Genomic DNA, 27197 nt, shown 5'->3' with positions numbered 1-27197 from the left:
TCAGATAATAAGACACTGAGAATGTGTTCACTGTCTGCATCAGTTTCTATTTCCATTTTAATGGATTAGTAGCAGCAGTTGAGGGGCTTTTAGAGAAGTCAGAAGCATTACCTTGAAGCTGAAACCTCTGTAGTTGCACCAAGAATATGTGGCAAAGCCAGGCTTGGATCTGTCTGGTAATTTACCTGTGAGCCTTTAGCCATGGGATGAGTCACCAAATAACACTGAATCACGAGGTCTGGGGACTAAAGGAAGTGGGGAGCCAGTTTGTGCTCACACCACACCATCCTTTGTTGCCACACACCACACAAGGGTGGAAGGATTCCTATATTGCTGAGGGCAGAATAACGGCACTAAATCTGTGGGAAGTGAGCCATGCAGACTGATCAGGATGAAATGTTGGTTATTAGGCAATTCTGAAATGAAAAAGATTTCAAAATCTTTCTGTGCAGAGTCAGGTGCTGCTAGACAAAGATTTTCAGAGTATATGTGGTAGTAACATGATCAGGTTAGAAAATCCTAATATGCTTTTTACTTACAATAAATTAAGACTGTTCTCAGATGAGAAAGTTGTGATATAAACAACCACCCAAGACCTTAATTTGTATTCTACAGCAATAGGAAAAAGTAGTCAATATCTCGTAGCAAAGTATTTACAGGACATTGATTTGATGGTTTGAAAACAAAATAAATAATTTAACAAAAAAGGGAAGATCATGGGAGACAATGGAAAACCCAGGATTTTGCAAAACTATAAGAAATTTTTATTTTGTTCTAAACCAGCTGAAAACTCTCAAATAGTTACTGCTTTTAAATAAAAAAATAGCTAGTTATTAAAGTAGAAAAAAATCTTATATTTATCTTAGAGTACTGATATCTGTCTTAAGTGAAACTTTCAGTAGGAATCTGCAGTAAGTTTTTAATGAGATTAATTTAAATTAAATTCTGAGTCTTAGATACTTGGCAACTGAATACATAGGGCAAAAATATAGTAACAGGTGTACCAGTTTTTAAAGTTTTATGATCAGAACATATGCACAGAACATTTGACTCTTATTTAAAATTAAGGATTAGTTTTTCCTGCAGTGAAGTATGAAAATGTGATATCAACATCTGGAAAAACAAGAATGCAAAGAACTTGAAATGTATTGTATCTGTTTTATTGTTGAGATTTTTATAGTCACATATATTACAACACAGCACCACTATAAAATGCCACCAGTGGTCCCCTGGCTATTGCACATTTAGGGTCTGCAATGCTGAATAATCTTGTTGATAAAGCTTCACCCTCTCTAGGTACACTCACTCTATTCCCCATGCTTTTCTTCTTTCTATCTTGCTTGTATTTCTGAAAATACACCAATTCATCAATTCTGTTTTAGGCTGGGAATATGGAATCACTATTCCTCCAGACACTAAACCCAAGTCATGGGTTGCTGCAGAGAAGATGTACCACACACATCGACGACGAAGACTGGTGCGCAAGCGTAGGAGGGATCTGTCTGAAGGAGTGACAGCAGGAAGGGTAAGAAAAGAGAGATCCAGTCATGGGCTTGCACATTGTAACTCTTTGAGTTTCTTTTTGGAAAAAATATCTGCAAGAGATTGCTCATTTCCTGAGTAAAGAAAAATGTAATACCAACCAAAAAAATTCTCAAAGAACCTTTTATGTTTTCATTATATTCCCTTTCTTTTCCTTTTTTGTGCATTGACGTTTCCAGCTTTGGTTTATAGGGGTTTTTAGGCCTGCCAGAGCAAGTACTGGTTTTTTTCACTATGGTTACACAACATTGTAGATAACAAGAATTTATACCTTCTAGAGAATGTCATCATATGAAGATCAGGAAGGATGGGAATATGCTTCATTGATTGGCTGGAAATTTCACTGGGAACAACGTAGTTCTGACACTTTCCGTCGGAGGCGATGGAGAAGGAAAATGGCTCCTTCAGAGACACATGGTGCTGCAGCTATCTTTAAACTTGAAGGTGCTTTGGTAAGGGACAAAGTTCAAAAATGTCTTTCAAAGGTCAATCTGTTAATTCACAGTAAATAAACTAGTATATCAGCCATTTTAGCCCCTGCATTGCTAAACTAACATATAACTGAGAAACTAATACAATCTATATTGTTTAAATTATTTAGTCTGAAAGGGACCATCAAAGTTGGGGTAGAGACTTTTGTATTATTACTAATTTTTTGTATTTTATATTACATATAAAATACTATATATCCCATTATATATAATATCCCATTATATATAATTTATGTTTTATATTACTTTTTAAAATCTTCCTTATTACTTTATTTTTCATATTATTGTTGCATAATGTGAGATTTAGCTCAAAAGGCCAAATTACCAGATGAGCCTCCTCTAAATAACATGAAAAGATAGCTCAAGCTTTTCATGCATGTAATTCAGATGATTTAACATCAGCACAAGAAACAACAGACATTGAAAAAGCTGCCCCTAATGAATACTTGCTTTTATAAACAACCAAACACAAAAAAGATATCAAAAAGAAAACACAAGAAAAGAATAGAAAGTGTTGGAGAAGCCAGAATGTCATACAACACAAATAGATGAGCAGAATACAATTATTCCTCAAGTTTTCAGGTTAACACAGATTCACAAATAACCTCTATTTACCAAAATACAGGCTGTAGCAAATAATGTGACAAAGCTCCTTCATTTTTATAAAATATATAATGATTCTGAGTGTTTAGCATTAACAAAACTTGGCACTTTTCTCTTGGCTTTTTTTTTCTTCTTTGAGTCAAATGTTGACCAAGGATTCACTGATAGCATTTTCTTTCTCCACCTTATTTGGTTCCTCAGAGTTTAATAATTCCTATATCAGTTTCACTTACAGCTGTAGTTCCTGGACTGAAGGCTTAGAGCAGTTCTCTGCCACAGCACAGTGCAGAAGACCAGTGACCTTTCCTCCAGTACAAGCTGATAGGTAGCTAGTACATCTCCAGAAATAAGAAATTCTGGAAGTAAGATTAAATGACTGCATATGATTTCTGCATAGCTTCAATTTGCAACAGGAAATTACTTCTGGACTTGAGTAAACATCTTGTAAAGTACATTAACTCAGAGAAGTACATTTTTTCTTGTCCTGGAAGAGAGATAGAAACCCATAAATTCCCCCATACAATCCATTTCTATCGAGCTCCTTCTATGTTTTTAAATACTCAATAACTTTTCTTCTATATATAACTTCAGGGAGCAGACACTAGTGTCGATGATGGAGAAGGGAAGAGTTCAGACAAAACCAAGGAGTCAGCTACAAAGGTGTTTGGTGCCAATACACCAATGGTTTCCTGCTATTTTGACAGTAGGTTCTTTAACAATTCCTTTCTCAAGAATCTTGTCTGTTTCATTTTGGTCTCAAACAAAGCCATAATTCTTCATGGTTTACATCTATCTTTATAAGCCTTCCCTCGAGTTACTATCAGACCCTTGATGGAACCCAATTTAAGTTATTAAAAGAAAAATTACAGTTAGTCATTTCAGAATTTCGGTCCACTGTCACACAGATATTTTTAAAACCCTGTATGGGACAGGATTTTTAATGCTAAATTTAATTTTTTTGTTGGTTCAGGTCACTTAACCAGCTCAGTGCAGGATCAGACAATGCCTGGCCCAGAGGAAGCACTACCATGTAGTTCAGTTGGCAAAGTGAACAAAACTGTAACTTTGCCAACCTGGATTGGTTTTAAATTCTTTGTAATCACTGTAATGTGAATCACAAAAGCAGGGATGTTGAGATGGGAAGCACCAGTGCTAGTTAACAGGAATAGAGGCCAATCCTGCAACTTAACATCCTTTATGAGGAGCACTTGTCTTTATTTGAGCTCTGCAGAACTTGATCAGCCTGCTGGGAATGCATGTCTCAATCTTCAATATTTAAGAACCCAGGGAACATTGCTGAAGTTTCTTTTTAATAATGAGCACATTTGGAGAAAAAAGGCATTTTTCTTGCCAGAGGTCAGAGGTTTCAGCTCAATGAGGCTATGTAGTTCTCAGATTTTTTTTAAGGGCTGAAAGGTTTGGACCTGACATCTTTTAAAGAAAAGCTGTAGTAACTTATCCCCACTCTGTCCTGGGTTTGGGCCACTCACATCTTTTTAAGCTATTCCATCTTACCTTCAGTGCTTTATTTTTTTAAAATCTTTTAACCAAAGAGACAGAGTTGCAATTGGAATAATTTTCTAGAGCTAAGAGCTAAAAATGTGAAAACCCAGGACCATGGAAGTGCTATGGTGAACACTTAAACTAAGCACAGGAATGCTCAGTTCTTGATTCTCTGTGGATGAGCTAGATTATCATCACACTGTTTCAAGAGGAAATTTTTGAATAGAAGGATTTTTAGATGATGGTATGGTGAAAAAAGCCCAAATAGCATAAGTGATTTTTTTAAAAATTCAGCTTCATGTTGGAACAAATATTCTCAGATGCTATCTCATTGGTATTAATACACTTGTCACACGAAAAGCAAAAATGTTGCTGCAGTACTTGTGTTAAAATGTGTAAGACGTTTGTACAAACTCAAAATGTCTGCATTACAGAAAAGATGCCTGTATAATGCAGTTGAACTGTTTTTATTTATTTGATACAGGAGTATATACTTACCACCTTCGCTGTTACATCTACCAGGCAAGAAACCTCATGGCTTTAGACAAAGACAGTTTTTCAGGTATGCAAAAATCCTGCTAAAGGTGCAGAAAACCTACTTTTGCTGTGAACTAGTAACTTGATTTTTTTGGTTGTAGAATATCTTAACTCCTTAAGGTCTGTGCATAGGTCCCAGCTACTGAAACTATGCTGTAAAGAAAGTCTCAGCTTTATTACACATGATCCAAATTTGGTGGCTGCTGCAAACAGCGTGCTCTGTATGTCCTGTACCAGCTGCTGCCAGTGAACTCTTGCTGAGGGAATGGGATTTCAAATAGGGTCTGAATTTCTCATGACCAGGCCCTTTTGCCTTGGATTCTCCTAATAGAAATCTACATGCAGTTTTTTCCTGCAAGTAGCTTGCACAAAAGCAAAGATGAAGAAAGCTGGATGGCTGTAATGTCACCAACTGCCTCTCAGTGTTCAATGTTTTATGTTAATTCATTATGGAAATGAACTGGTAGAGAACTACACTGTGCCCTACTGATAAGCATGCCTTTTGTTTGTTTATACACATGTACTGCTTGCCCTTTTATTTCCAGCTCTTAGGTATTCCAACAGTGTAGTGTCCATCTGGCATCTTTGTAGTCTGGCTAATACCCGGGTTTCAATTTTTGCTAATTCAAATTAAAATTTCACTGGAAAGTCACAGAGCAAATTGAATTGAGATTCTGTAAGAATATGACTTTACACTTCCTTTAAGGAAGTTCAGCAAAAGACAAAGCTGTAATGAATTTTCTTTCTCCATTACCCTCCATTTGCATCCTCCTTTTTCTCCCTGTAACTGAGTAAGTGTAATGCCTTTGTTACAGAAGATACAGTGCTTTACTAATTTTAGTGCTATTTTCTGAAATGAGGAGGGTTTTCTACAGCTGCCTGTGTGTATTTGGTCTTACTTCAATATGCAGCACTTAAAAGCAATGCAAACAATTATAAATGCCTCTAAATTGCCTATGTGTAATTCAGGACAGACACCTCAGATGCAGTCCTACATAAACTAGCTCATCTATGTTTTATTTTCCTCTAAAGCTAGTTTGAAGAATTAGCCAAGTTTTGTAAAACTCTGATCATGTACCTTGTCAGAATCTATTGAAACTGACCTAGAGATAACCTTTAAAATTGCCTTTAGTCCTTAGTAATTGCAATTTGTACAGGAAACATTAATGACCATCATCAGATACCTTCTACAGAGCTCTTGGTGATCTAAAGGCCTGCCAAATAGTGGGCTTAGACCACTTTAATCATTCAGCTGGTTCACAAGAAAAGGTTGCTATAAATAAGCATGTTTGAAACCAAACCTTGATCTGAGCAACATAGCCTGGGAGAATTTGTTGTTTGGCAACTAGTCAGAACTAGAATTATTTCTTTAAGTTTTTTATGGGGCTGTACAGTTGTATGTCAATGGAGACAACAAAAAAGAGTTTCTATGGACAAGATTTAAGACAAGATTAGTATAAACATTGTTTCATTTTAATTTTCTGGTTCTCTTTCTGCTTTGCAAGATATTTTATTATTTTCATTTATTACTCTGTTAATCAAGACTTGTATAAAGGAAGTGATTTAGTAATCAAATGGAAATTGCTCTATTAAATATAAATTATGTATATGTGTTCATTTTTGTTTTACATAGAATGGCTTATACAACTGGTAACAACAGTAGAAAAATAACACATTGTATTTGATAAAAACTGTGGTTGTGTATCTTATAGCTTGATGTGGTTTTGTTTGTCTGTAACTCTGTGCTTTCAATCTTTGTATGATATTTCAGATCCGTATGCTCATGTTTCTTTCCTCCATCAAAGCAAAACAACTGAGATCATTCATTCAACTCTAAATCCCACGTGGGACCAAACTCTCATATTTAATGAAATTGAGATCTTTGGGGACCCACAGTCAGTAGCCCAAAACCCACCCAATGTTGTTATTGAACTTTTTGACAGTGACCAAGTGGTAGGTGTAGTCTTTTTACCCTGCTTGGCTTTTTATTAGTTTGTATTAGTTGACAGTACATTAATGGCTATTATTGATAATTTTTGATGCAGGGTAAAGATGAATTCCTTGGAAGAAGTGTTTGCTCCCCCATGGTCAAATTAATCCCAGAAGAGGATGTCACACCAAAACTGCTCTGGTATCCTGTAATAAATAATGGCAAACCTAGTGGAGACATTCTTTTTGCTGCAGAACTTATTTTGAGAGACAAGGTATATATTTCTCCTTTTTGTGTGCATGTGTAATATAATGAGATACAGTATATATTCTTTTACAACTGTCTTATACTTGCAAGGTATTTCATCTAAGGAAGATGGGAGAAACTAATAGTCATGTTTGTGTCTTAACAGGGTGGTACCAACCTTCCAATCCTTCCATCACAAAGGGCACCAAAGCTTTACATGGTCCCTCAGGGAATCAGACCAGTAGTTCAACTCACTGCTGTTGAGGTATGGATACTCTTTAACTGAATACAAGTACAGTCTGCTCATCCTATAGGCAGTAGTGTGTAAATACAGCTTACGTATTTACTTACAGAAAACAAACAAAAAAAAATCGTTGTGAGAAATATTCTTTTCCTTAAATGTTTGTGAATTTCACTGTTTCCATTAATTTTCCTAGAACTAGAACATTGAAATATTTTGCCAGATTTTTATTTTTTTTTATTATAATTTCTATTATGGGAAAGACTTCATTTCTTCTTTCCTACTTTTTGAGTATTACATTAAGCATATTGATATCCCTTCCCACTTTTGCTTATATTGGATTTTATTTTACAGATTCTGGCCTGGGGGTTGCGAAACATGAAAAACTACCAACTTGCACCAGTTATGTCTCCAAGTCTCATTGTGGAATGTGGAGGTGAAATGGTGGAATCTGTGGTGATCAAAAACCTCAAAAAGACACCGAATTTTCCATCTTCTGTTCTCTTCATGAAAGTCGTATGTTACAAAAACCCATATACCAGCTATCTATAGTAAAATAAGTTGCTCCATAGTTTTAAAGGTCAAAGATTTGTCCTGAGTAGAAAAACTGACATCCTTTTTTGATTTACCATGAGCAATTTGTGAGCCTGAAAACTGTAATAAAGATCATGTAAACATGTCTGTACAGTCCCTGGTAAGTTGCACAATTTTATATGCACAGTCCAGTGCAGTATATATTTTTTTTTTAATTTGAAAAGGCATTGATTTACCTGTAGATGGTTTGGCTGCTTTCCTACTGCTAGGATGGGAGCTGTGCATGAGTCAAGAAAATTCAAGATTTGGGGCAATTAAAATTATTCTTACTGACTTTTATTGACTGATAAGATTAGAAGTTTTTATTCACCATACAGCCATAGAACACTGTAGTTCAATATCAAATGAATGAAGTAACATCTCTTATTTAGGGGGGAAATCTTTATTCTTTTTTTCTCTTCTGTTTGCATTGTAAAACACCTCTAACCTTCTATTTTTAGCTTTTGCCAAAAGAGGAGTTGTACAGTCCATCCCTTGTCATTAAAGTAATAGACCACAGACCGTTTGGACGGAAGCCCATCGTGGGACAATGTACTATTGATTTACTGGAAAGCTTTCGCTGTGACCCCTACACTACCAAACAGGACATTGCACCACAACTGAAAGGTAGAAAGCTGGAAAAGTTCTACTTTCTTGTGAGATGCTAGAATTACCTACCTTCAGTGCTTTCTCTGAATGCTGAATGGATGAATAGCCATCTCGTGTTCTGTACTTAGTCGGAGATAATATTATCTGAAAGGAAAAACGTCTGACAGAGAGTATTAATTAGTTTAACACTCTGTGAAGAGTAAGAGGGCATAATGCAAAGGCAAATCCACTCTCAGACTTGATGGGTTCATTCCCTGAAGTTCCTCTTTAGTATCAACTTGGAAGTTAAGTACCTGCAGATCACCTCTCCACTAGTACCAAAGTAATGATCAGTATTCCAGCAAATATGGTCTGAATACAATGCTGACATTTCCTCTATATATTTTCATGTTTTACTCTTCTTTTAATTTTAATTCTATATATTGGAGAAAGATTTACATATCCTGCACAAAAATGTTTTATCTGTTTTTAGCAAAAAGTGGCAATTAATTGCTTTCTTTAGAGGATCAAGCATATAGCCAATCAATTATTTTACATCTGTCTGGATTTCAAATCTGATGAAACTGTTTAGTAAGATATTTTTCCTACACCATATTGCCTTAATAAAACCTTTGTCTTACAGTTAGTCTGCTCTCTGCTGCACCTCGCCAGGATACAGTAATTGATATGGAAGACACACAGCCACTGCTAACAGCTCAGGTAATCTTTGAAATTTGATGCTTGACTTTGTTCTTAAGATCTCTGATTTCTGAGGAGCTATCTAGACAGCAAAATTGTCAGAAACATATGCAACCCTCTGGAAAGCCAGATGGAACAAAGTTACTTGGTGACAGGAAAGCAAAGGAAATATGTTAATCATTTTAACCTTTGTTTTCCTATAGTAAACATCAAACTATAGCATTTCGTGCTTGGTGAAATTCACCAGTAGATTAAGAATTAATTTGCTTATTCAATAGCTACTGAAAGCATGTGAAACCAAGCTACTGAAACCTTTCCCAGTTCCCAGTGATGGTGGGTAGAGCAGCCTGATTTTGCACAGACTGGGCAGTTCTAGATAAAGGAGTTAGCAGTGGGTATATGCTGGTCCTTCAGTCCTTTATTTTATCACAATCATGGCTTTGCCTTTCTTACCTTGAAGCCATCCAAACCCAATACTACTGAAACAATTTTTTTTTCTGCACTAACACTTATCTTCTTTCCTTTTCTGTTGTGTCTTGTCTCTTTACTGCTCTGATTCTTTCGGGACCACCACAATACAGTTTTACTTTCCAGGTAAAAAATAATTCTGCTTGCAGAATTTTACTGTTGAGTTGCAACATGCCTGAAGACAGATTCCAAACAGTACATTTTCAAGGAGAAAATGTCAATTCTCTTAGGACTGTAAAACGTTTCCCTTACCTAGAAGGTGTTTTCATAGATTTTTGATGGCCTGTTATGTTAAAGGAAGCAGAGAAGTTATGCCCTTTAATATATAGCAATTTTACAGGCTCTTAATCCACAACTTTGACTTTTAAAAATGCAGACTATTTTACATTGTTACAGAGGTCCCAAAGTAAATACTACTGAATTTAAACTTTTGTACTCTTACTGCCATTTGAGTATATTGCATTGATTGCATTGCTTTTCCTTCATCTCTTCTTCTTAACATCATAATTTTAAGACTCTAATTTAAATGTCATAGACCATGATCTTGTGATTACTGTCATCATACATGTAAATTTTCCTTAATATTTAATTTAGAACAGTCTCTAACTTTTATCTGAAATAGGTTTTCTCTTCTAATATAAGTGGTATATATTCTAATAGAAGCTGAAACAGAGAATTATTATTTCCTTTTTAAATTATTATAAGGAAAAATATTTAGAAAACAAAGAAGACATAGCAATTCAAAGTCACTGGTAAAAGTGATTGTATTTGTGAAGTTTATTTCGACTACAAAGGGAAAATTTTAAATGCTACATAAGCAGAAACACAATTTCTCTTAGTTTGACGTCACCCAAGCCAAATATAACACTTAGATACAGTGATAGCATCCATATTACAGGAATGAAAACTCAGAACAATCCAAATTGAAATAAGTACAACTGTGGAAAATGTAGGTGCTATGCAGACAGCACCCTAAGGACACAAAATGCCAAAATTTCATCAATTACATTCCGATTTCCAGTGTTTAAGCAGTATGTCAACAGCACTCAGCAAAATGGCTTCTCCAACAGCAGTGCATGTATGTACCAAACTAATGCATGCAGGTGACCAGGACGGGTTGGATGGGGAGAAATGTTAACCTGGTGGGGCCTGGAGGGGTACTTCTCTTGGCAGTTCTGGCATAGAGAGATTTTGGAGGAGATGATGCCTGTAAGTCCAAATTTATTAGTTACAAATACTGAGGCATCCTTGTTCTGAAAGTCGTACTGTGCAAATGAAGTTATGTATGAACTACTAAAATCTTTTTTTTTTGTTTCAGTTTACTTAAAATCTGTGTGATAAAAGCACAAAAATAAACAGGAATTATTTCACCACACTATTAACATTTAAACTTTTTTTAGAAGTCAACTTCCTGGAAAATAAAATTACAGTTTAAAAAATTCTAAATCTGACTTTTCTAGGGATCCACTGCATCTCTTAGATTTTTTTCCATAATATCAAAATGTTCAAAAAGCTGATAGTTAAGTGTTAATGCCTTGACAACTTCATGTATAACAATCTACAGTGAAGTCACTGGGTATATTTTAAAAAGGACTGTAATGTTACATTGTTTTTACCATGTGAATATTTCACTCCAAAATCTCCAATTTATCATATGGCATTTTACTCTGTGTTTTGGCATTCTGTGAGCACATCCTCATTACAACTTTTAGAAACAACAATATCCAAATATTGAAGACCATTATTTGCTCTGGGAATTTTTAAAGTAGGTCTTAAGGTTTTGCTTTATTTTCCTCCTTAACTACTTCTTCCCAAAACTATCCAAATGCATTATTTGAAGAGACATTTGAAGGTGTATCAAGGGGAAAAAAATACAAACCCAAAAGATAACCCCTGACTTAAACTCTTTCAACACTGTGTTTTGATGAAGAATTCAGAGTTCTACACAGTATATTTGGTGAAAAGGCTTTAAATGGGGAGTTTAAATTATGATTGCATAACTATAAAAGCTAGCCTTCTCTTTGTCAGCATTACAAACCAGTATTTAAACAGAGTGACATTTAAATATGGCAAACTATTCAAAATTACCTCACGAATTCTGCTGGTAAGTTTTACAAATCACTATCAATGTGTTTTCTGGGAAAAAAATCATCCCAACTATCTTTAGAAAATGACAGTTCCATGCAAATCTGAAAAAAAAAAAAAGCTGTATTTCTGATTTGAAGGTAGGCAAGACTAGTAAAATACATTAGACCTGAACATCCCAGCACAATAATTACTTTGGAGAACAGAAATGGGAGTAAATGAGAATGATATACCAGAGAGATGTCCTGACCTATTGATGCATTTGGCTTGTGTTCATAAAATGTTTTGCATATTTCTTCTGCTTTGCACAAAAATTAATTGCTAATGCTTTTAAATGAAAACACAAGGTATAATGTATAAAAAGTAGCACAAATAACACTTGCTAATCATGGCTTCCACATGGGATGCATGATGCTTGCTTTTAATGGGTCATAATTAGGGTATCTGTGATTTAACAGGTGAAGCATTTTGAGTTGTGCAAATTGTTTTTACACTTATATGGATAAATCCATAGACACACATAGAGTGGTTGTTATTGTACTTTATAATTCTTCATTTTTTTTTCAGACTCCTGAAAATCCCCAGCCTGTAAACAATTGTTAAATAGTAGTAGAAGGAAAAGGGAAAAAGATGTTGAGCATTAGCAAATTATTTTCTAGAGAAGGAAATAATCAAAAAGGGGAAAAAACCCAATTGAATGTTACATATGTGAAATTCATTTGGAAATCTCTGGAATAGGTTCAGTTTTGTAACTGCTCTTAGAAACATTTTTCATCTGAAATAAATCAGATCCAGTGCCCTGTGCAGCCACAGATGAAAGTGGGGAGTGATGCTACTGTGAAAACCAGTAAATAGAATCCAGACTGTAACACTACAATGATACAATAAAAATCCAAGCTTCTCTGAGTTTTTCTTTATTATGTGAAGAGCAAAGCACAAGGTGATAATGTCATACAGTCCTGAAAGCCTGATTTTAAGAATGTATATGTATATATGCTCCAGTTTAATATCTAGAACATTCTGCTTTTTTGACAGAACAAAAACCCCAATCAATTAATATTCTTCAAAAGCACTTCTAAATTATTGATGTTAGTAACTTAATTGGCACACTTACTATATACAAACCTCTAACTGTTTGAAGCCTGTTTAACTGTATAAAATTCTACAAGTCATATGCTTACCATTGTTTTTATTTTGCTCCTTTTTTATGGCTTGATCCTCACGAGCAGCTTACAGAAAAGGTAATGTATACTACTTTAAAAAATCTACACATTGCTTTCTCCAGCTGAAAACCAGTGTATCAATACTGCCTATAAATTACCATTTTCAGCATGTGGGTGAGAACAGTAATCTCAGAAAGTGCTTTATATAAAACCTACAGTGAACTTGTAAAATGGAAAATTTAGGAAAAATATGCAAGACTGAAATAGGAAGCCCTGTATATAAAAAAAATCCAACAAACACAAAAAAGGCCAAGCAAACCTTCACCTTTAATGATCTGCATAATACTTTAAGATTCTCTGTAAGTCCAAACAATCTTTAAAAAAAAATTCAGGTTTACACAGTGGATGAATACTATTCATTCTTTTCATTCATAGCGAATGAATGCTATTCATTACCATTGGAAATATGTTTTCAGGGGCAAATAATTATGTTATGCAATCCCTGTGAATACAGAAAATAGCTCTTTCTTAAACAGTGATTGTCAGACTTAAAAAAAAGTAAAACCAGAAAAAACCCTACAGAAATACTGTATTAGTAGCATGCATAGATTGCTGGTATCTAGGTGTCATGAGGCTCATTGAAGTACTATTTTTAAGAGGGCAAGGCTCAATTACTCCTTTTCAACTGTATTTGTTTAATGAGGTAGATCTACAACTGTCTTTATTATATTCTTATTTTCTTTCAAATAAAGCAATAATAATATCTAAATGAGAACAAGTTTTAGAGTATATTATTTGTTACTATGTTTAATTGTTCATTATTTCTGCTGTACAGTTTGATTATCTCCCAGTAAAAGACTTTTTTTTTGCTTTTCTTTAAGGAGGAAGAAATTGTTGATTGGTGGAGCAAATTTTATGCATCAATTGGAGAACATGAAAAATGTGGACAGTACATTAAAAAAGGATATGACACTTTAAAGGTATTGCTCAGGATAAATAAATTAATATATTTCAGAGTTTATAGGCCCAAGACCTAATCAGTACTGTCCCCTTTCTTATATGCTCTTCAAAATTTAACTATATATTATTTTCTATAAAGGTTCTTTACTAATTCATGTGATGAAATGAAGGCTTTAAGAAGATATCTTTGCTTCTCTTCTACTTAACTACACTTATTAAGAGATGTATTAATCGTTAAGTCTCACCTTCAGTGAAAGGGAATTTTACTCTTGACTTCTTTGGACGCCAGGCAGATCCTGAATAAACATACATATTAACAAAGTATGAGCACAGAGAATCAGTACTTTTACTGTTTGTTGGTTAAAATGTCAAGTGAGACCACCTTCATTTCTTATCTAATCCACCTAATGAAGGAAGTAATTATAAGCTTATTACATTCTACTTACTCTGTTTTTAATCAGACCTTTAATAGAGCTTTATCACACATTCTCCAAATGTTTTTGCTTCCACTTCTTTTGCTTCCACTGCTTTTGCTTCCACTTCTATAAAAAAATATAGTTCCACAAGCTTTGGTTCCTTAAAATATTCCATCAAACCTAAAATACATCTTGCATTGCCACAATAGTGGAGCTGATATGTAGGATAATTTCTAAACTTTCCTTTTCTCTTTTTTTAAGGTGTATGACTGTGAATTGGAAAAAGTACCTGAATTCAATAACCTGACAGACTTCTGTGATACATTTAAACTGTACAGAGGCAAATCTGAGGACAGTGATGATCCATCAGTGGTTGGGGAATTCAAGGTAAATTTCAAATCATGGGCAACAACCAAATGCTAGTTGCAGTCTTTTGTTTGTAAGTGGTTATTCAAGAATATCTACATGCAAGCATTTCAGTTTAAATATGGGTTTGTGGAGTAGTAGGGGCAATAAATTTTAGGTACAGGCACATGTCTTTCCAGCGAAGTACAGCGACACATTGCTCACACTAAATGTGCCACATTTTAATTTGAAATAAATATCTCTCCTGCTAATGTAACCTTCCCTGGTACTCATAGGACAGAACCTTCCCAGATAACCTCTTGAACAGGACTAAAGTTCCACAAAGTACATTTTTAGAATTAATTTGGAAAAGGTATTTTGTACTCTTTCTGTGTTTCTGTGACTTTCAGAGATGAAAATTATGCTAATGTAGATAAAACCAACCAACCCCCAAACCTTACATGATGCTTTTGGAGAGACAAAGTATTTGTTACATATTCTCAGCTGGAGCAAAACAGAGTGATTGTGTTGACACCAAAACAGTGTAGTTGAGGCTATAACCTTATCTTTTAGTGAGTCTTAATAACCAAAACCCACTAAAGTAAAACAAAAGACTTCTAAGTCACTGTGGATGAGGCTATAATTTTACTGTTCCTTTATACAACAGAGCGTGTATGTGTAGGATAAATAAGAAAAACCAGACTTAGCAGAGTGACTTTTCTACATTTACCTTGACCAAGCCTTTACACTGTTTTTTAGGGCTCGTTCAAAATCTATGCGCTGCCGGACGATCCCTCCATCCCAGCGCCTCCGCGGCAGTTCCGCGAGCTGCCGGACAGCGGACCGCAGGAGTGCATCGTGCGCATCTACATCGTCAGAGCTCTGCAGCTCCAGCCCCAGGACAACAACGGGCTGGTGAGGCTTGCTGCTTTTGCAGTGTCTGCCAGCTAACTGCTCCAGTGTACTTTAATGAAGTTAGTCTTGAGAATTATTTCCTAACGATTTTTTTTTCTTATTTTAAATAGTGTGATCCTTATATAAAGATATCTCTAAGTAAAAAAGTAATTGAAGACAGAGACAATTATGTGCCTAATACCCTCAACCCAATCTTTGGCAGGTAACATACTTTTTTGTATTTTGTATTTACTGTATTTTAGAATGTTTTTGTATTTTTTAAGGTAAACCATAACTTGAAATATTCAGTGCTCTATTCATGGTTATATACTGACAGTTGACTGTGAGTAAAATTACATCAAGCATTTCCCTTTGAAATCATTGGAAAACACAGATATTTGGTTAGTCTATAGATTTTCTTTATCACATGGGAAAATTGCACAAAGTAAAACAATGTCTCTATCTGGAAACCACCCTGTGTTAGGCATTTAAGATTAACAAAATATGCTTATAGAATATGGAGAAAGTTTTAACTCTGAAAACTAGATGGATCTCGCAAGTAATCAGCTTAACATGCACTCCCAGTACACTGGTCTTTCCATCAAAGGTTGATTATAACATTGAAACATATGAATAAAAAACACTAGTTAGGAATGAAAAGTTACATCATCTGCATAATTACTATGAAAGTCTGGGTCTGGTTTGGTGTTCAGAGTTGGAGGAGGACTTTGATAAATTAGAAAGTTCAGAGAGGAGGACTAGAAGGATTATAAAGGATTTGGAAAGCAAACTTTGCAATGATGCATTAGAGGTTTTCAATTGTTCAGATTATGCAAAGAAATAGACAGCGAAGATACTTGATTACAGACACAAAGTAACTTCCTTTCTCAGTCCCACTTCAAGCTGCTGCACAGAAAACATCTAAGCAATACACTGTGCAGAAAGCAAGGATGTAATATTCAAGAGAGTACAATTGAAATTATTAAGTACAAATAGAAATTGGAGCATGAATGGTAACTACTGCTAGGTTATCAGCATTGGAAGCATCCTTTTAATACCTTGTAAGGGCTATTGCTCAAAGATCAACTGTTAACTATGAGGTGCTTTTTATACTTTGGTTGTTTTGTGGTTTTTTTAAGTTTAAAAATAAGAAGCATTGCAAAAATGAGCAATAACCTTAATGGAGCATTTTTATGTTTAGAATGTATGAACTCAGCTGCTTCTTGCCTCAAGAAAAGGATCTGAAAATTTCAGTCTATGACTATGACGCACTGACTCGTGATGAAAAAGTGGGTGAAACCATAATTGATCTTGAAAACAGATTCCTTTCTCGCTATGGATCTCACTGTGGCATCCCACAGCAGTACTGGATGTAAGTAATTTTGTCAGTTCAAAATTTTAATCTGTAAGATCTAGTACCCAGTCACTAAAAAACCCCTTAATTTTATGGTTTAAAAAAAAATGTGGTGGCTTCTCAAGGATATCTGTTGCGCTCATTCTATTATCTAAATTCCAAGTGAAGTTGTAAATCTTCAGAACAGCCTTCACTGAAAGCCATGGCATCAAATATTTTAATATTTTCCTAATGCAGTAACATTGGTTATTTCTGTCCAGAGAACTCACACTTAACAGGATTTTCTGACCTACTGATGGAAGTAAAAAAAAAAAAGCATCTGGGAGTATAAATTATTTTTATATGCAAAGAAAAACCACTCTGTCTTGGAAGATAATTGAACTGATACAAAATTATGTCACTGTATCAAACTTCAGTGGCCTCAATCTAGGCAGTGACAGTGCTGCTCTTTCTGAACTAGTTTAATAAATATGTTTTACATGATGTGTAAATGCCTGGAATAGTGAATAATTTTAGGATATGTTTCTTTTGCTTTCATAAAAGTTCAGGTGTGAATACCTGGCGTGATCAACTAAAACCCACCCAGTTGTTGCAGAATGTAGCCAGGTTTAAAGGCTATGCTCCTCCTGTCCTCTCTGAGAACGGCAGAAAGATTAACTACGGGGGACGAGACTATACTTTGGAGGAAGCAGGTGAGCTTGTTCACTTATTTTATATGCATAACTTAAATTCATACTGATAAAAGATAAAACTTTTCAGTTATTTATGGAATACTAAAAAAAAAAGATCTTTTTCGAAGCTGAGCACATTTTTCTCTTCAATTTTAAATATCTGGTTTTAATTTTTTTTTAAATTCAAATGCAAAATCTAGTTCATGAGCCCCTCTTCTTTTCCCATTTCTTTTATTTCAGAAGCTAACAAAATCTTGCATCAGCATCTTGGTCCGGGTGAAGAGCGGTTAGCCCTTCATATCCTCAGAACCCAGGGTTTGGTACCTGAACATGTGGAGACAAGGACCTTATATAGCACCTTCCAGCCCAACATCTCCCAGGTACTACAAACTGGCTTATTTATGGTTTCTTGAATGCAGAAATGGAGCATTCCAGAGTTTATATCATGGTGTTAGTGGTATGGTATCACTCAGGGAAGAGGGCTGCAAATCATTATTGCTTGGCTGAAAATGTAAAGCAGATAAGTCTAGAAATATTATAAAATGCAGTTATGTTTTGCCATTAAGGTTTCCAAATGACATCTTAAACACTGACAAAGTGGGAGTTAAGGAAGATTTATTTACCTCTTTGTTACTGAAATAAACTGGAATATATGTTTATACCTCACCAGCAATAAAGGAGATGGGCTAGCTCAAGAGCTTCCCAGCTGCACCCAACAAATGAAATCCAACTTGTCAATTCTCTATGACGTTTAGAGGGACAAGCTTAAATACTCATAAACTCCAGTCTTATACTGGACCTCTCTGCTAGGAAGGAACAAAGGCTAACATTACTTTTCTGGCATTACCCGACTCACCAGTGCTTGAGGTTTTAAAGGAAGTTTCTGCAGAAACCAGAAAACTTATCTGAAAAATAAAGGGGCCATGTTGAACCTATATGCAACAAACAATCCCTCATTCATCCTCTTCACTGCTACAGGGCAAGCTGCAGATGTGGGTTGATGTTTTCCCCAAAAGCTTAGGACCGCCAGGCCCTCCGTTCAACATCACTCCCCGAAAAGCCAAGAAGTGAGTATCCCAGGATCCCCACATCCTACAGACCCTCTGGCAGCCTCGACAAAGGCAGTTCAACTCTCATGCCCCAAACATCTCTCCTAGGTATTTCTTGTGTGTGATTGTCTGAACATCTCTCCTAGGTATTTCTTGCGTGTGATTGTCTGGAACACCAAAGATGTCATTCTCGATGAAAAGAGCATCACAGGAGAAGAAATGAGTGACATTTATGTGAAGGGGTAGGAGCATTCTGAACTGTAACACTTACAAATGAATAACATTCAGAATGTCCTGGGAACACCTTGACCATGGGGTTCAAATATTATTTTTTTCAGCCAAGTCAAATGCTAACCTCAGGGAAGTACAGAAGTGTTATGAGATAAAGCATGACCAGTTAATATGTGGTGAAATATCCCAGAATTTCACCTCTTGAGATGGAGAACAACTGAAAATATAGAGAGTTAGCTTTGGTGCTGCGTAAACCTGGATTTTTAATTTTTACATTCCTTAGTCTTAATATTAAAAAAAAAAAATCAATAGATATCAGAGAAATATACCATTAGGCAGATCTAACTTCTCCCCTAAAAAAGAACTTAGCAATTCACCACTGATACAGCACTGGTCTTAGATCAGAAATTCAGTTCAGATGTTCCTGTTTACAGTGCCAAATTGGAACCAAACTGCAAAAGGGCATGAAAAACTCCCCAGCCCTCTGTGAACAACTCTTACAGCTTGTCTGCAACCCCCTAGTGACACAGTTACAGTACAAACAGGCACCATTGTGCTCCCACTGCAAACACCAGAAAAATCTCTTGATGTTTTCAGGTGGATGCCTGGTAATGAAGAAAATAAGCAGAAAACTGACGTTCACTACCGATCATTAGATGGCGAAGGGAACTTTAACTGGAGATTTGTTTTTCCTTTTGACTATCTCCCAGCAGAGCAACTCTGTTTAGTTTCCAAAAAGGTAAGTATTTCTAAGGATTTCAATACTTAAAATACAGATTCTAGTTAGCCTGGTAATTTTTACCTACAAATTGAAGGAGACAGTTTGGCTCAGTTCTGCATACGTTTCTCAAACTGCTCTGGTGAAGAGATTCCTTTTGCCTTTGGGCCAGGAGCAACACACTGGCACCAAGACCAATCTCCTTTTAGCAGGGGCAAAATCTTTTAATACTTCCACCAACCCCAGAATTCACTAATACTAGTGAATACTAGCAGATCCCAGCTTTGAATTTTCATAAGTAATTTTTAAAGGTGCTTGGTATTTGTTTTTTTAAATTTTAGGAACACTTTTGGAGTCTTGACAAGACAGAATTCAGAATCCCACCCAAACTGATCATTCAAATATGGGATAATGACAAGTTTTCCTTGGATGACTATCTGGGTAAGAATTAAAATAATTACTGTTGTCTCAAAGAGGGATATAAAAGTGAACAATTTTAAATTATCACATAAGGATTGTATTTACAGAGTGAGAAACTAAGCATGGAAATACATTCTAGCTTTCGTACACAGTAGAGGCTTACTGAATGAATGAGTGAGGATTCACTCAGTAAAGGCCTCATTGCAGGTAAACCAAGATACTTTTCATTCAGGTAAACCCTCTCACAAGGAGCATGAAATGATAACATGCATGAAAATTTACTTTGCTTCTTTCTTTAAGTAAAATTACTTAAATGAGGGTACTTCTAAATAAGAGTATAGATATAACATGTAATTTAGGTTTAAGCAATCTACTTCACACTGTTATTAATCCCAACCTTTTCCAGAGATGCTGCTCTGCACAGGATTGTCTGCCCTGTATTAAGACAGTTTCAAAGTCTTTAGCATACATACAAACTATATAGGCCTCAAAATCTGAAAATGATTGTTGATTTATAACCATCATTAAAGTTTGCTAAATTATGCATTTAACTGTCAGAAATTACTTATTACATTGCTGTATTTGGGTATCTTCTGTTTGGATGTGGGGGTAAAAATTCTTTATTAAAAAATCAAGCAATCTTGCATTAAAGACAGAGGAGTCAAGCTTGCTAAATCCAATATATCAACACCAGCAAGAGGGGCTTAAACACAATGTGTCCAACTTTCCTGCGTCACAACATCCATAGCAAACATGAATGTTACGTGTCTGTATAACATGTTTAGGGATAGTGAAGGCAGATGTTGAACTGATGTGCTGTATGGTTGATTGTGTTATACAGTGTTTATTTTTGTATCTGCCTCCTAGGCTTTGTGGAACTTGATTTACATAAAACAATCATTCCAGCCAAAGTTCCTGAGAAGTGTAATATAGACATGATTCCAGAATACAAGGCAGACAGTCCTCAGAAGGCTCCCAGGACTGCCTCTCTCTTTGAACAGAAATCCATGAAAGGATGGTGGCCGTGTTACGTTGAACAGGATGGCTCCCGTACTTTAGCGGTATGTTGTTGCTTCTTTTACAAGTACTTCAGGTGTGCTCACCTTACTTTTGAAATTACAAAGACTGTAAAGAATCTCCTTATCTTTCAGTGGATAGACAGAGAAGGGGTAAATAGGACATTCCATGCACGAGTTCAGGAATTTGGTCCAGCAACAATTTCTTGTTTTAAAATGTGAGCTTAATACTTCATTTATTTAGTTTGCTGCTAGCCTTGTTTAACTTGAAAGAATCTGGTGCCAGGTTGAGCCATGCTACTTTGCCAAAGCAGCAGATGAAGTCGTGTGAATGAATGCATAGCCTCAAGCTGTGCTGGGGAGGTTCAGGTTGGACATCAGGAGGAATTTCTTCACAGAATGAGTTGTTATGCATTGGAATGGCTGCACAGGGAGGTGGTGGAGTCACCATCCCTGGAGGTGCTCAAGAAAGGACTGGACATGGCACTGCACTTAGTGCCATGATCTAGTTGACAAGGTGGGCATTGGTCAAAAGTTGGACTTGGTTGGGAAAGACTTCTAAGATCACCTAAATGATTGTGTGATTCTTTAATTTATCACATTATTGCTCAGAAGAATATTAGAGACATCGCAAATGCATTAAAGACTAAAGGGAGAAGTTGAAATCCAAAGGACTTTTGTACACAGCAAACAAAATTTCTGTACTAAGAATCCAGACTAGCTGTGATTATGTATGCAATCAGAAGACTCAAAGCATTCTAACTTGTTCTACAGAGAATATAAATTTATATTTATCATTTGCAGAATATTAAGTCTTTCAAATGCGTCTTCTTCTTTCTAATGTTTTTGCCTTTATCACTGGGATTTAATAAATGAGGAAAAACATTCAGAAACATTTACAAGTCTTAGCAATATGAAAAATTAGATGTTTGGTCCTTTGGAAAATATGCAGTCCTTGGGTTGCGCTTGAAAGAAGAACTGGTTTTGTTTTGCTAAATTGGAAAAAAATTTATATCTTAAACCAGAACCACAGAAGAATTAGCAGAATGATTTTATGTCCTGTCATTTGGCTTTTTCTATGTGTCTTTTCCTGACATTGTATTGTGACACTGTCATAGTACAGAAATCAGTATATTTTGAAGAGGAAATGGGAAACACCAATGTACACCATGAGCTGACTATTCTGTGTAAGTAGCAAGCAAGTCCTACTAGTGCAATTTCAATAAGATGCTTGTTTCATGGCACCTTTTTCCTGAAGGGAAAAGTTGAAATGACATTGGAAGTTGTCAATGAAAAAGAAGCTGAGGAAAGACCAGCTGGTAAAGGAAGAGATGAACCCAACATGAACCCCAAACTAGATCTACCAAAGTAAGACATTTTTCTCTCACTAGCTTTAGAAATATCTAATATCTAGCTACTCTGATGCATGCAGTAATATATTAGTCATCAGTTATCCTTTGCAAAACTTCATTTATAAAAGCCAATCTTGTTCCTTTCTGCAAGCATTAGGAAATATGCAAGGCGGATTCAGTACTAATGGGACATGTTTACTGCAACTGCTATCTTGCATTTCAAAACTGTTTCCTTCAACCTGCAAACCAGGATGTTTTAATGTGTTGTAATCTCATGCCTAAGTATTCCCTGGTTTTAGTGTAAAAATAATACTTATTTCTTTCAAAATGCAGCCGACCAGATACTTCCTTCCTTTGGTTTACAAATCCCTGCAAGACCATGAAGTTTATCGTGTGGCGCAGGTTTAAATGGCTCTTCATAGGCCTTATCATCTTGCTGATTGTCCTCCTGTTTGCAGCAGTGCTCCTCTACTCCCTGCCGGTAAGAATTCCTAAATGGTACTGTTCCTCAGCTGGGGGATGAGCTTAGACAGGAGTCATCAACAGGATATACTCCTTACTCAGACAGGAGTCTATCAACTCTCTTTTAACAGGAGATAGGGGTTATATCCTTATAGCTATAAAAAATTAAATTGGTTTTTATTGAGGAAACAATTAAAATTTAGGTTAAAAACTAATCTGTTGACTAAAGATGGAACAAGGAACTGTGTTAGAAGAGCTAATAACCTACACAATTAAAATAGCTAATAGTTGGTCTAGAGTCTGGATTTCAGTCCACATAAGTCTGAAAAAAACCCACCTATTTTCACTGTATTTTAACTGAAAGTATCATGCACTAAATACATTTTGATCCATTTAAAAATCTTAAATGTCTTTTTCAAAAGTACACTGAAGTATTTTGTGTACATAATTTTACCTCTCTTGTTTCTTTCCTCCTCCCCCAACAGAATTATTTGTCAATGAAGATTGTGAAACCAATTTAAAGAAGTTTTTTACCTCATCTTTTTAAATAGTACCGAATTTTTGCCCTGGGCTGTGGACCAAAATCAGCAAGGCTCTCCATCCTTTGTATCTGCTTGTATTTAGAATGGTAAAGTAGATAATTAAGACTTTCAATAAGGTTAGCCAAGGTTCAAGAGGTCATGAAAGGTGTTTTTTAAAAACAAGGACTAACCCACACCCTCCCATTTTTTTACTTCAATGGTATCTATACATGGTAAAATTCTGACTTTGCTTTTAAAGTGGATTTTTCATAAAAATCCCTCAGGAGGCTGCATGCTATTGATACCACTGTTTTTTAATTGATACTCTCTTTTGAGAAGCCTTTTCATTTGGCACACTTTGAAACTTTGCATTTTAAATTAAAGGAAAACAATCACTACTTACAATTATGTCTGCCCAAGAAACATCACAGTGCAACTGAAGGGTCATACATTGTTTCTGGCTCCAAAGTTTTCATCATGCTGCTTAAAATTCTTATTTGCTGTGCTGTAGACTTGACAACACTACACAGGTGTCTTGACAACAGCTGCATAAACATAGAAATGAATTATATATTGGTTTTTTAGTATAATTACAAAATTTTCAATAAACTTATCCACAAATAAAATGCAAGTTTCCCGTTTTCTTCGCCTATTATAAAATTACAATGTATTAGGACACTGATAGACACTTGCATAGTGTCTATCAGAAGATGTAATGTCACAGACCTGGATTTTAAGGTATTTTACTGTTATCTACACAGTGAAGAATAAGGAGATACTTCTGCACAATGTTCTTGTTAATTTAGTCATTAATTAGGAAATTAGTAAAGAAATTAAATCTGTTGACTAGTTTCACTATATTCCTAGTATTAAGAGATTATCGTGAATCAAAACACAAGAGGATACATGACCCAGAATCAACCCCTGTTTGAAATCTGATCTGCACATGGGAAGTATCTCATTTTGCCTCAGTCTCCTCTCCCAAGGCAGAGTAAAATATAATCTGCACTAAAAATCAGGTTATAGTCTGTGACTCTATTTCACTTTTATGGGAGGGCCAAAACAGAAGCACCTCTGAACATCCTCTGGTCCTTGAAATGAAGGAAATCCACAGCAGAACCTGAAATCAGCATTTTGTATGATTGTCACACTGTTGACTGGATAAAGACTTTGACTATCTTTAAAAATATGCCACAAAAACCTGCAAGAATTAATTAGTCTTTAAAAACCTTTGTCATTGTATTTAGTGACACACTTAATACTTTCTTATAACACAGTACTATAAAATAATAAGCATGTCCTTGTCAGGCAAAATAAGTAACCTTATTCTGTTGGAGGAGCTGGGGTAAAGGTCTTGCATGAAATAACTTCCACCATATGAAGTCCCAGTGGCTAGAGTGAAGCCAGCAACAGTCATCCTGTCAAAAACATAACACCACCCTTAGTTTTTTGTTGTTAAGAAAGTCTCAAGCATCTTGACCCTTGAATGAGAGCTCAGAGCTGGAACTAATCACTATCCAGATGGATTGTCCCTCCACTATTGATGAAATAGTACTCCAGAAATAACCAGCAATTTGCATGAGTTAATGTTTGATCATCAACTATTAAAATCTGTCTCAATCAATGGCATAAATCTGACAAATGGTAGAAATCACAGCAACCTTATTTTCATGTAAGACAAGGAAGTGTGTTGCTTCTAAGGGTTGTAATTAGAAAGCATTTAACTTCAAAGAGCATGGAGCAGAGATCCAAGCAAGCCTGTTCACCGAGCATTGGAAGAGTGGCAGGTACTGCCCTTCCGAGTGGAGTTCACCCTCTTCCAGATGCCTTTTTGTCCAAGCATGCATAGGCTTGATCGTTTCACTTCAATTAGGCAGTGCTATTAAAAACATAACTGAAAAGTCTGGGAAGCCATTCTGTCTGCCAGCCTGCCCCAGTAACAAACAAAAGACAACACACGTTCGCAAGAAAGAAAAGGTGATAATTTATATTTACATACAGTGCTAGTCAAATCTGTAATCATTGGTGCAGCTGCTGTGCATGACTCCAATGTGCAACAGGTTTTTGTCTAGTTGGAACAGTTACCAAAGATTTAGCCCTGTGTAGGGAACAACTTGGTGCTGCTCTCACTGTGCACTGATGACAAGGATGTTCACTTTGGACAGGCCAGCTCTAAACCACTCCAGTTACTGAGGCAAATGGCCTGTGAGGTGACAGAAGAGAGGGCAGAATTTAGATATGCCTGGTGCCACTCCTCCTTTTTACAGGAAATTACTTAACCCTGGGAATTCCTCCTCCTATGAGTTTGTTTTGCCAGCCATCTGGAACAGCCAGGAAAAGGCTAAAGCTAAACTGAAAGTACTTATAACAAAAAATGGATAACTAGCAGTAGTATGTCAGTCCTCCTGCCTCTGCCATCACACAGGTTCAAACACCAGCAGCTGCACTCTTTGATGCACTCAGGTATCCAGCCATCATATGACTTCTTATCACTGCTTGCTGTAGTCAGCCCAAAACCTGACAACTTCCTTACAGCCCATGCCAGTAAACAGCTATTGTCATGTACTTTACGAAGAAAGAGTCATCGTGTAATTCAAGATGAAAATTTGGGAAAGCTTGCACCTATACCAGCTCAGTGTAAAGAGGGAGTGAGCTCATGCACACTTAGAAGCTGTTCTTGCATTTCTTTGAACAACCACAAGATGACATCCCAAGTCTCGTGTGTTCACTAAGGCCTTCCAGTACTCCTGTTTTATTCCTACCCTAAGTACATCTCACATATGGAGATGAACAGCAAGATACATTTAATTGGTAAGGGAAAACAGTCCTATCAAGTCCATCGTTTCTAAGTGTATTTTAAAAACACAGCCGAAAGCACCTTTGGGACCTACCTGTCACATACAAAGAAAGTGACTCCAAGCCTGGTCCTTACTGACTTGTGTGCTGTTGTATCCACTCCCCAACCCTACATGCCTAAGTATCTAATTAGCAACTTGACAGCAGTACCAAAATATGAAATTGCAGCATTCACTGCTGCATCTTGTGTCAATGCTAGCTCAGCTAGTAAATACTGTGCAGTTTTTTACACAGTACTTGCCATTGCTCAGAGCTGCCATGTCATTTATACAGACAGGGATCTGAATTAGAATGACAATTCTTTAATGAAAAAGTACCAACTTCTTTAAAAATTCATATGCAAAAAAAAAAAAGGGAAATACACATTTTATCTGTTGAGTCTCACCATGCTCTGACTACAAAGTTACCCTTTGAAAAATTTATGTCCATTTTAGTCTTTGCAGTGGCTAAGAGATTGTATCCACTGACAAGTGCAAGATGAGGAACGCAGTAGGGAAAAAACACTTTCCTGAAGCCTGCAAAAACTCTGAAAGCGTTGTAGGTGCTGACAAAAGACCAAGAGAGTTCTGCTCCTTTCCCAGACCTACAAGGTGTCAGGACTTGCAGCAAAAGAGAACACAGCAGGAAGTACACAAACACCTGGAACAAGCAGTGGGACTGCCAGCCACCTCACAGGGACCCTGGGGTGCCAGCACAGAGCAGAGTGGTGCTCCCTGCATTTGGGAGAGCAAGCCAGAAGTGGGCAGTGAGCGACTGAGCCTCCAGCCTGTCTGAGACCTCACAGCTCCAGGCTGCTGCAGGGTGCCAGCATCCACCTGGGCTCTGCAGACCAAACCACTTCCTCTCTGCTCCCTTCTGCAGCAGAGGTGCTACCACAGCAGCAGGGCTGGAAAGTGACACCAGGAATGACCACAGCATGCCAGGAATGGCCCAGCACCCTCAGCCAGGCAGCAGATTTAGGTTTAAACCTTTCAGGCAAAGAAGTGAACTGAACCTTCGCTTCCAGTCTCTTGTGTAATTCTTGTCACTGTTAAGTAAATATAGTAAAACAAAAGAAGACTCACTTGCCACGACCTTCTAGGAGAAATTGTGGACAGTCAGTACTGCAGACAGTTGTGTGAGTGAACCTGTCAGCCCAGGCCCTTGGAGATACTGAAGCTTTTGGTCATGATGCAGGTTCAGTGCCAGGCTGGTTAGCTGTAAAAACATACACATACATCTAGAAAGGAAAAGATGCAGAACCAGGAGTGACTGGAGAGTTTA

At 36.4% G+C, this 27197-nt stretch overlaps 1 protein-coding gene across 3 annotated transcripts in view; it reads left to right on the top strand.

Annotated features, from left to right (window-relative positions):
* The window catches only part of MYOF (myoferlin), a 60943-nt gene extending 37239 nt beyond the window's left edge, over positions 1-23704 (top strand). For 2 of the 3 annotated variants that reach the window (XM_085065215.1, XM_085065214.1), the window contains 25 exons: positions 1383-1525; positions 1821-1994; positions 3228-3339; positions 4624-4701; positions 6448-6629; positions 6722-6880; positions 7019-7117; positions 7448-7609; positions 8128-8293; positions 8898-8974; positions 13551-13649; positions 14307-14432; positions 15150-15305; positions 15416-15507; positions 16486-16656; positions 17182-17330; positions 17550-17689; positions 18288-18376; positions 18505-18600; positions 19187-19328; positions 19649-19748; positions 20595-20788; positions 22002-22111; positions 22429-22576; positions 23043-23704. In XM_085065215.1, the coding sequence (XP_084921341.1) occupies positions 1383-1525; positions 1821-1994; positions 3228-3339; positions 4624-4701; positions 6448-6629; positions 6722-6880; positions 7019-7117; positions 7448-7609; positions 8128-8293; positions 8898-8974; positions 13551-13649; positions 14307-14432; positions 15150-15305; positions 15416-15507; positions 16486-16656; positions 17182-17330; positions 17550-17689; positions 18288-18376; positions 18505-18600; positions 19187-19328; positions 19649-19748; positions 20595-20788; positions 22002-22111; positions 22429-22576; positions 23043-23078 (3200 nt within the window). In that variant the 3' untranslated portion in view covers positions 23079-23704. Of the gene's footprint in view, positions 1-1382; positions 1526-1820; positions 1995-3227; positions 3340-4623; positions 4702-6447; positions 6630-6721; positions 6881-7018; positions 7118-7447; positions 7610-8127; positions 8294-8897; positions 8975-10442; positions 10500-12735; positions 12748-13550; positions 13650-14306; positions 14433-15149; positions 15306-15415; positions 15508-16485; positions 16657-17181; positions 17331-17549; positions 17690-18287; positions 18377-18504; positions 18601-19186; positions 19329-19648; positions 19749-20594; positions 20789-22001; positions 22112-22428; positions 22577-23042 lie in introns of all 3 variants that reach the window. The other variant, XM_085065216.1, reaches the window with a different exon arrangement.
* The last annotated feature ends 3493 nt before the right edge of the window (positions 23705-27197 follow it).

This window comes from Lichenostomus cassidix, chromosome 6 (genome assembly GCF_008360975.1).
Source record: "Lichenostomus cassidix isolate B80296 chromosome 6, HeHo_3.0, whole genome shotgun sequence".
NCBI classification, from domain to species: domain Eukaryota; kingdom Metazoa; phylum Chordata; class Aves; order Passeriformes; family Meliphagidae; genus Lichenostomus; species Lichenostomus cassidix.
The sequence above is the reverse complement of the archived record's forward strand: the minus strand, read 5'-3'. Positions and strand labels throughout refer to the sequence as shown.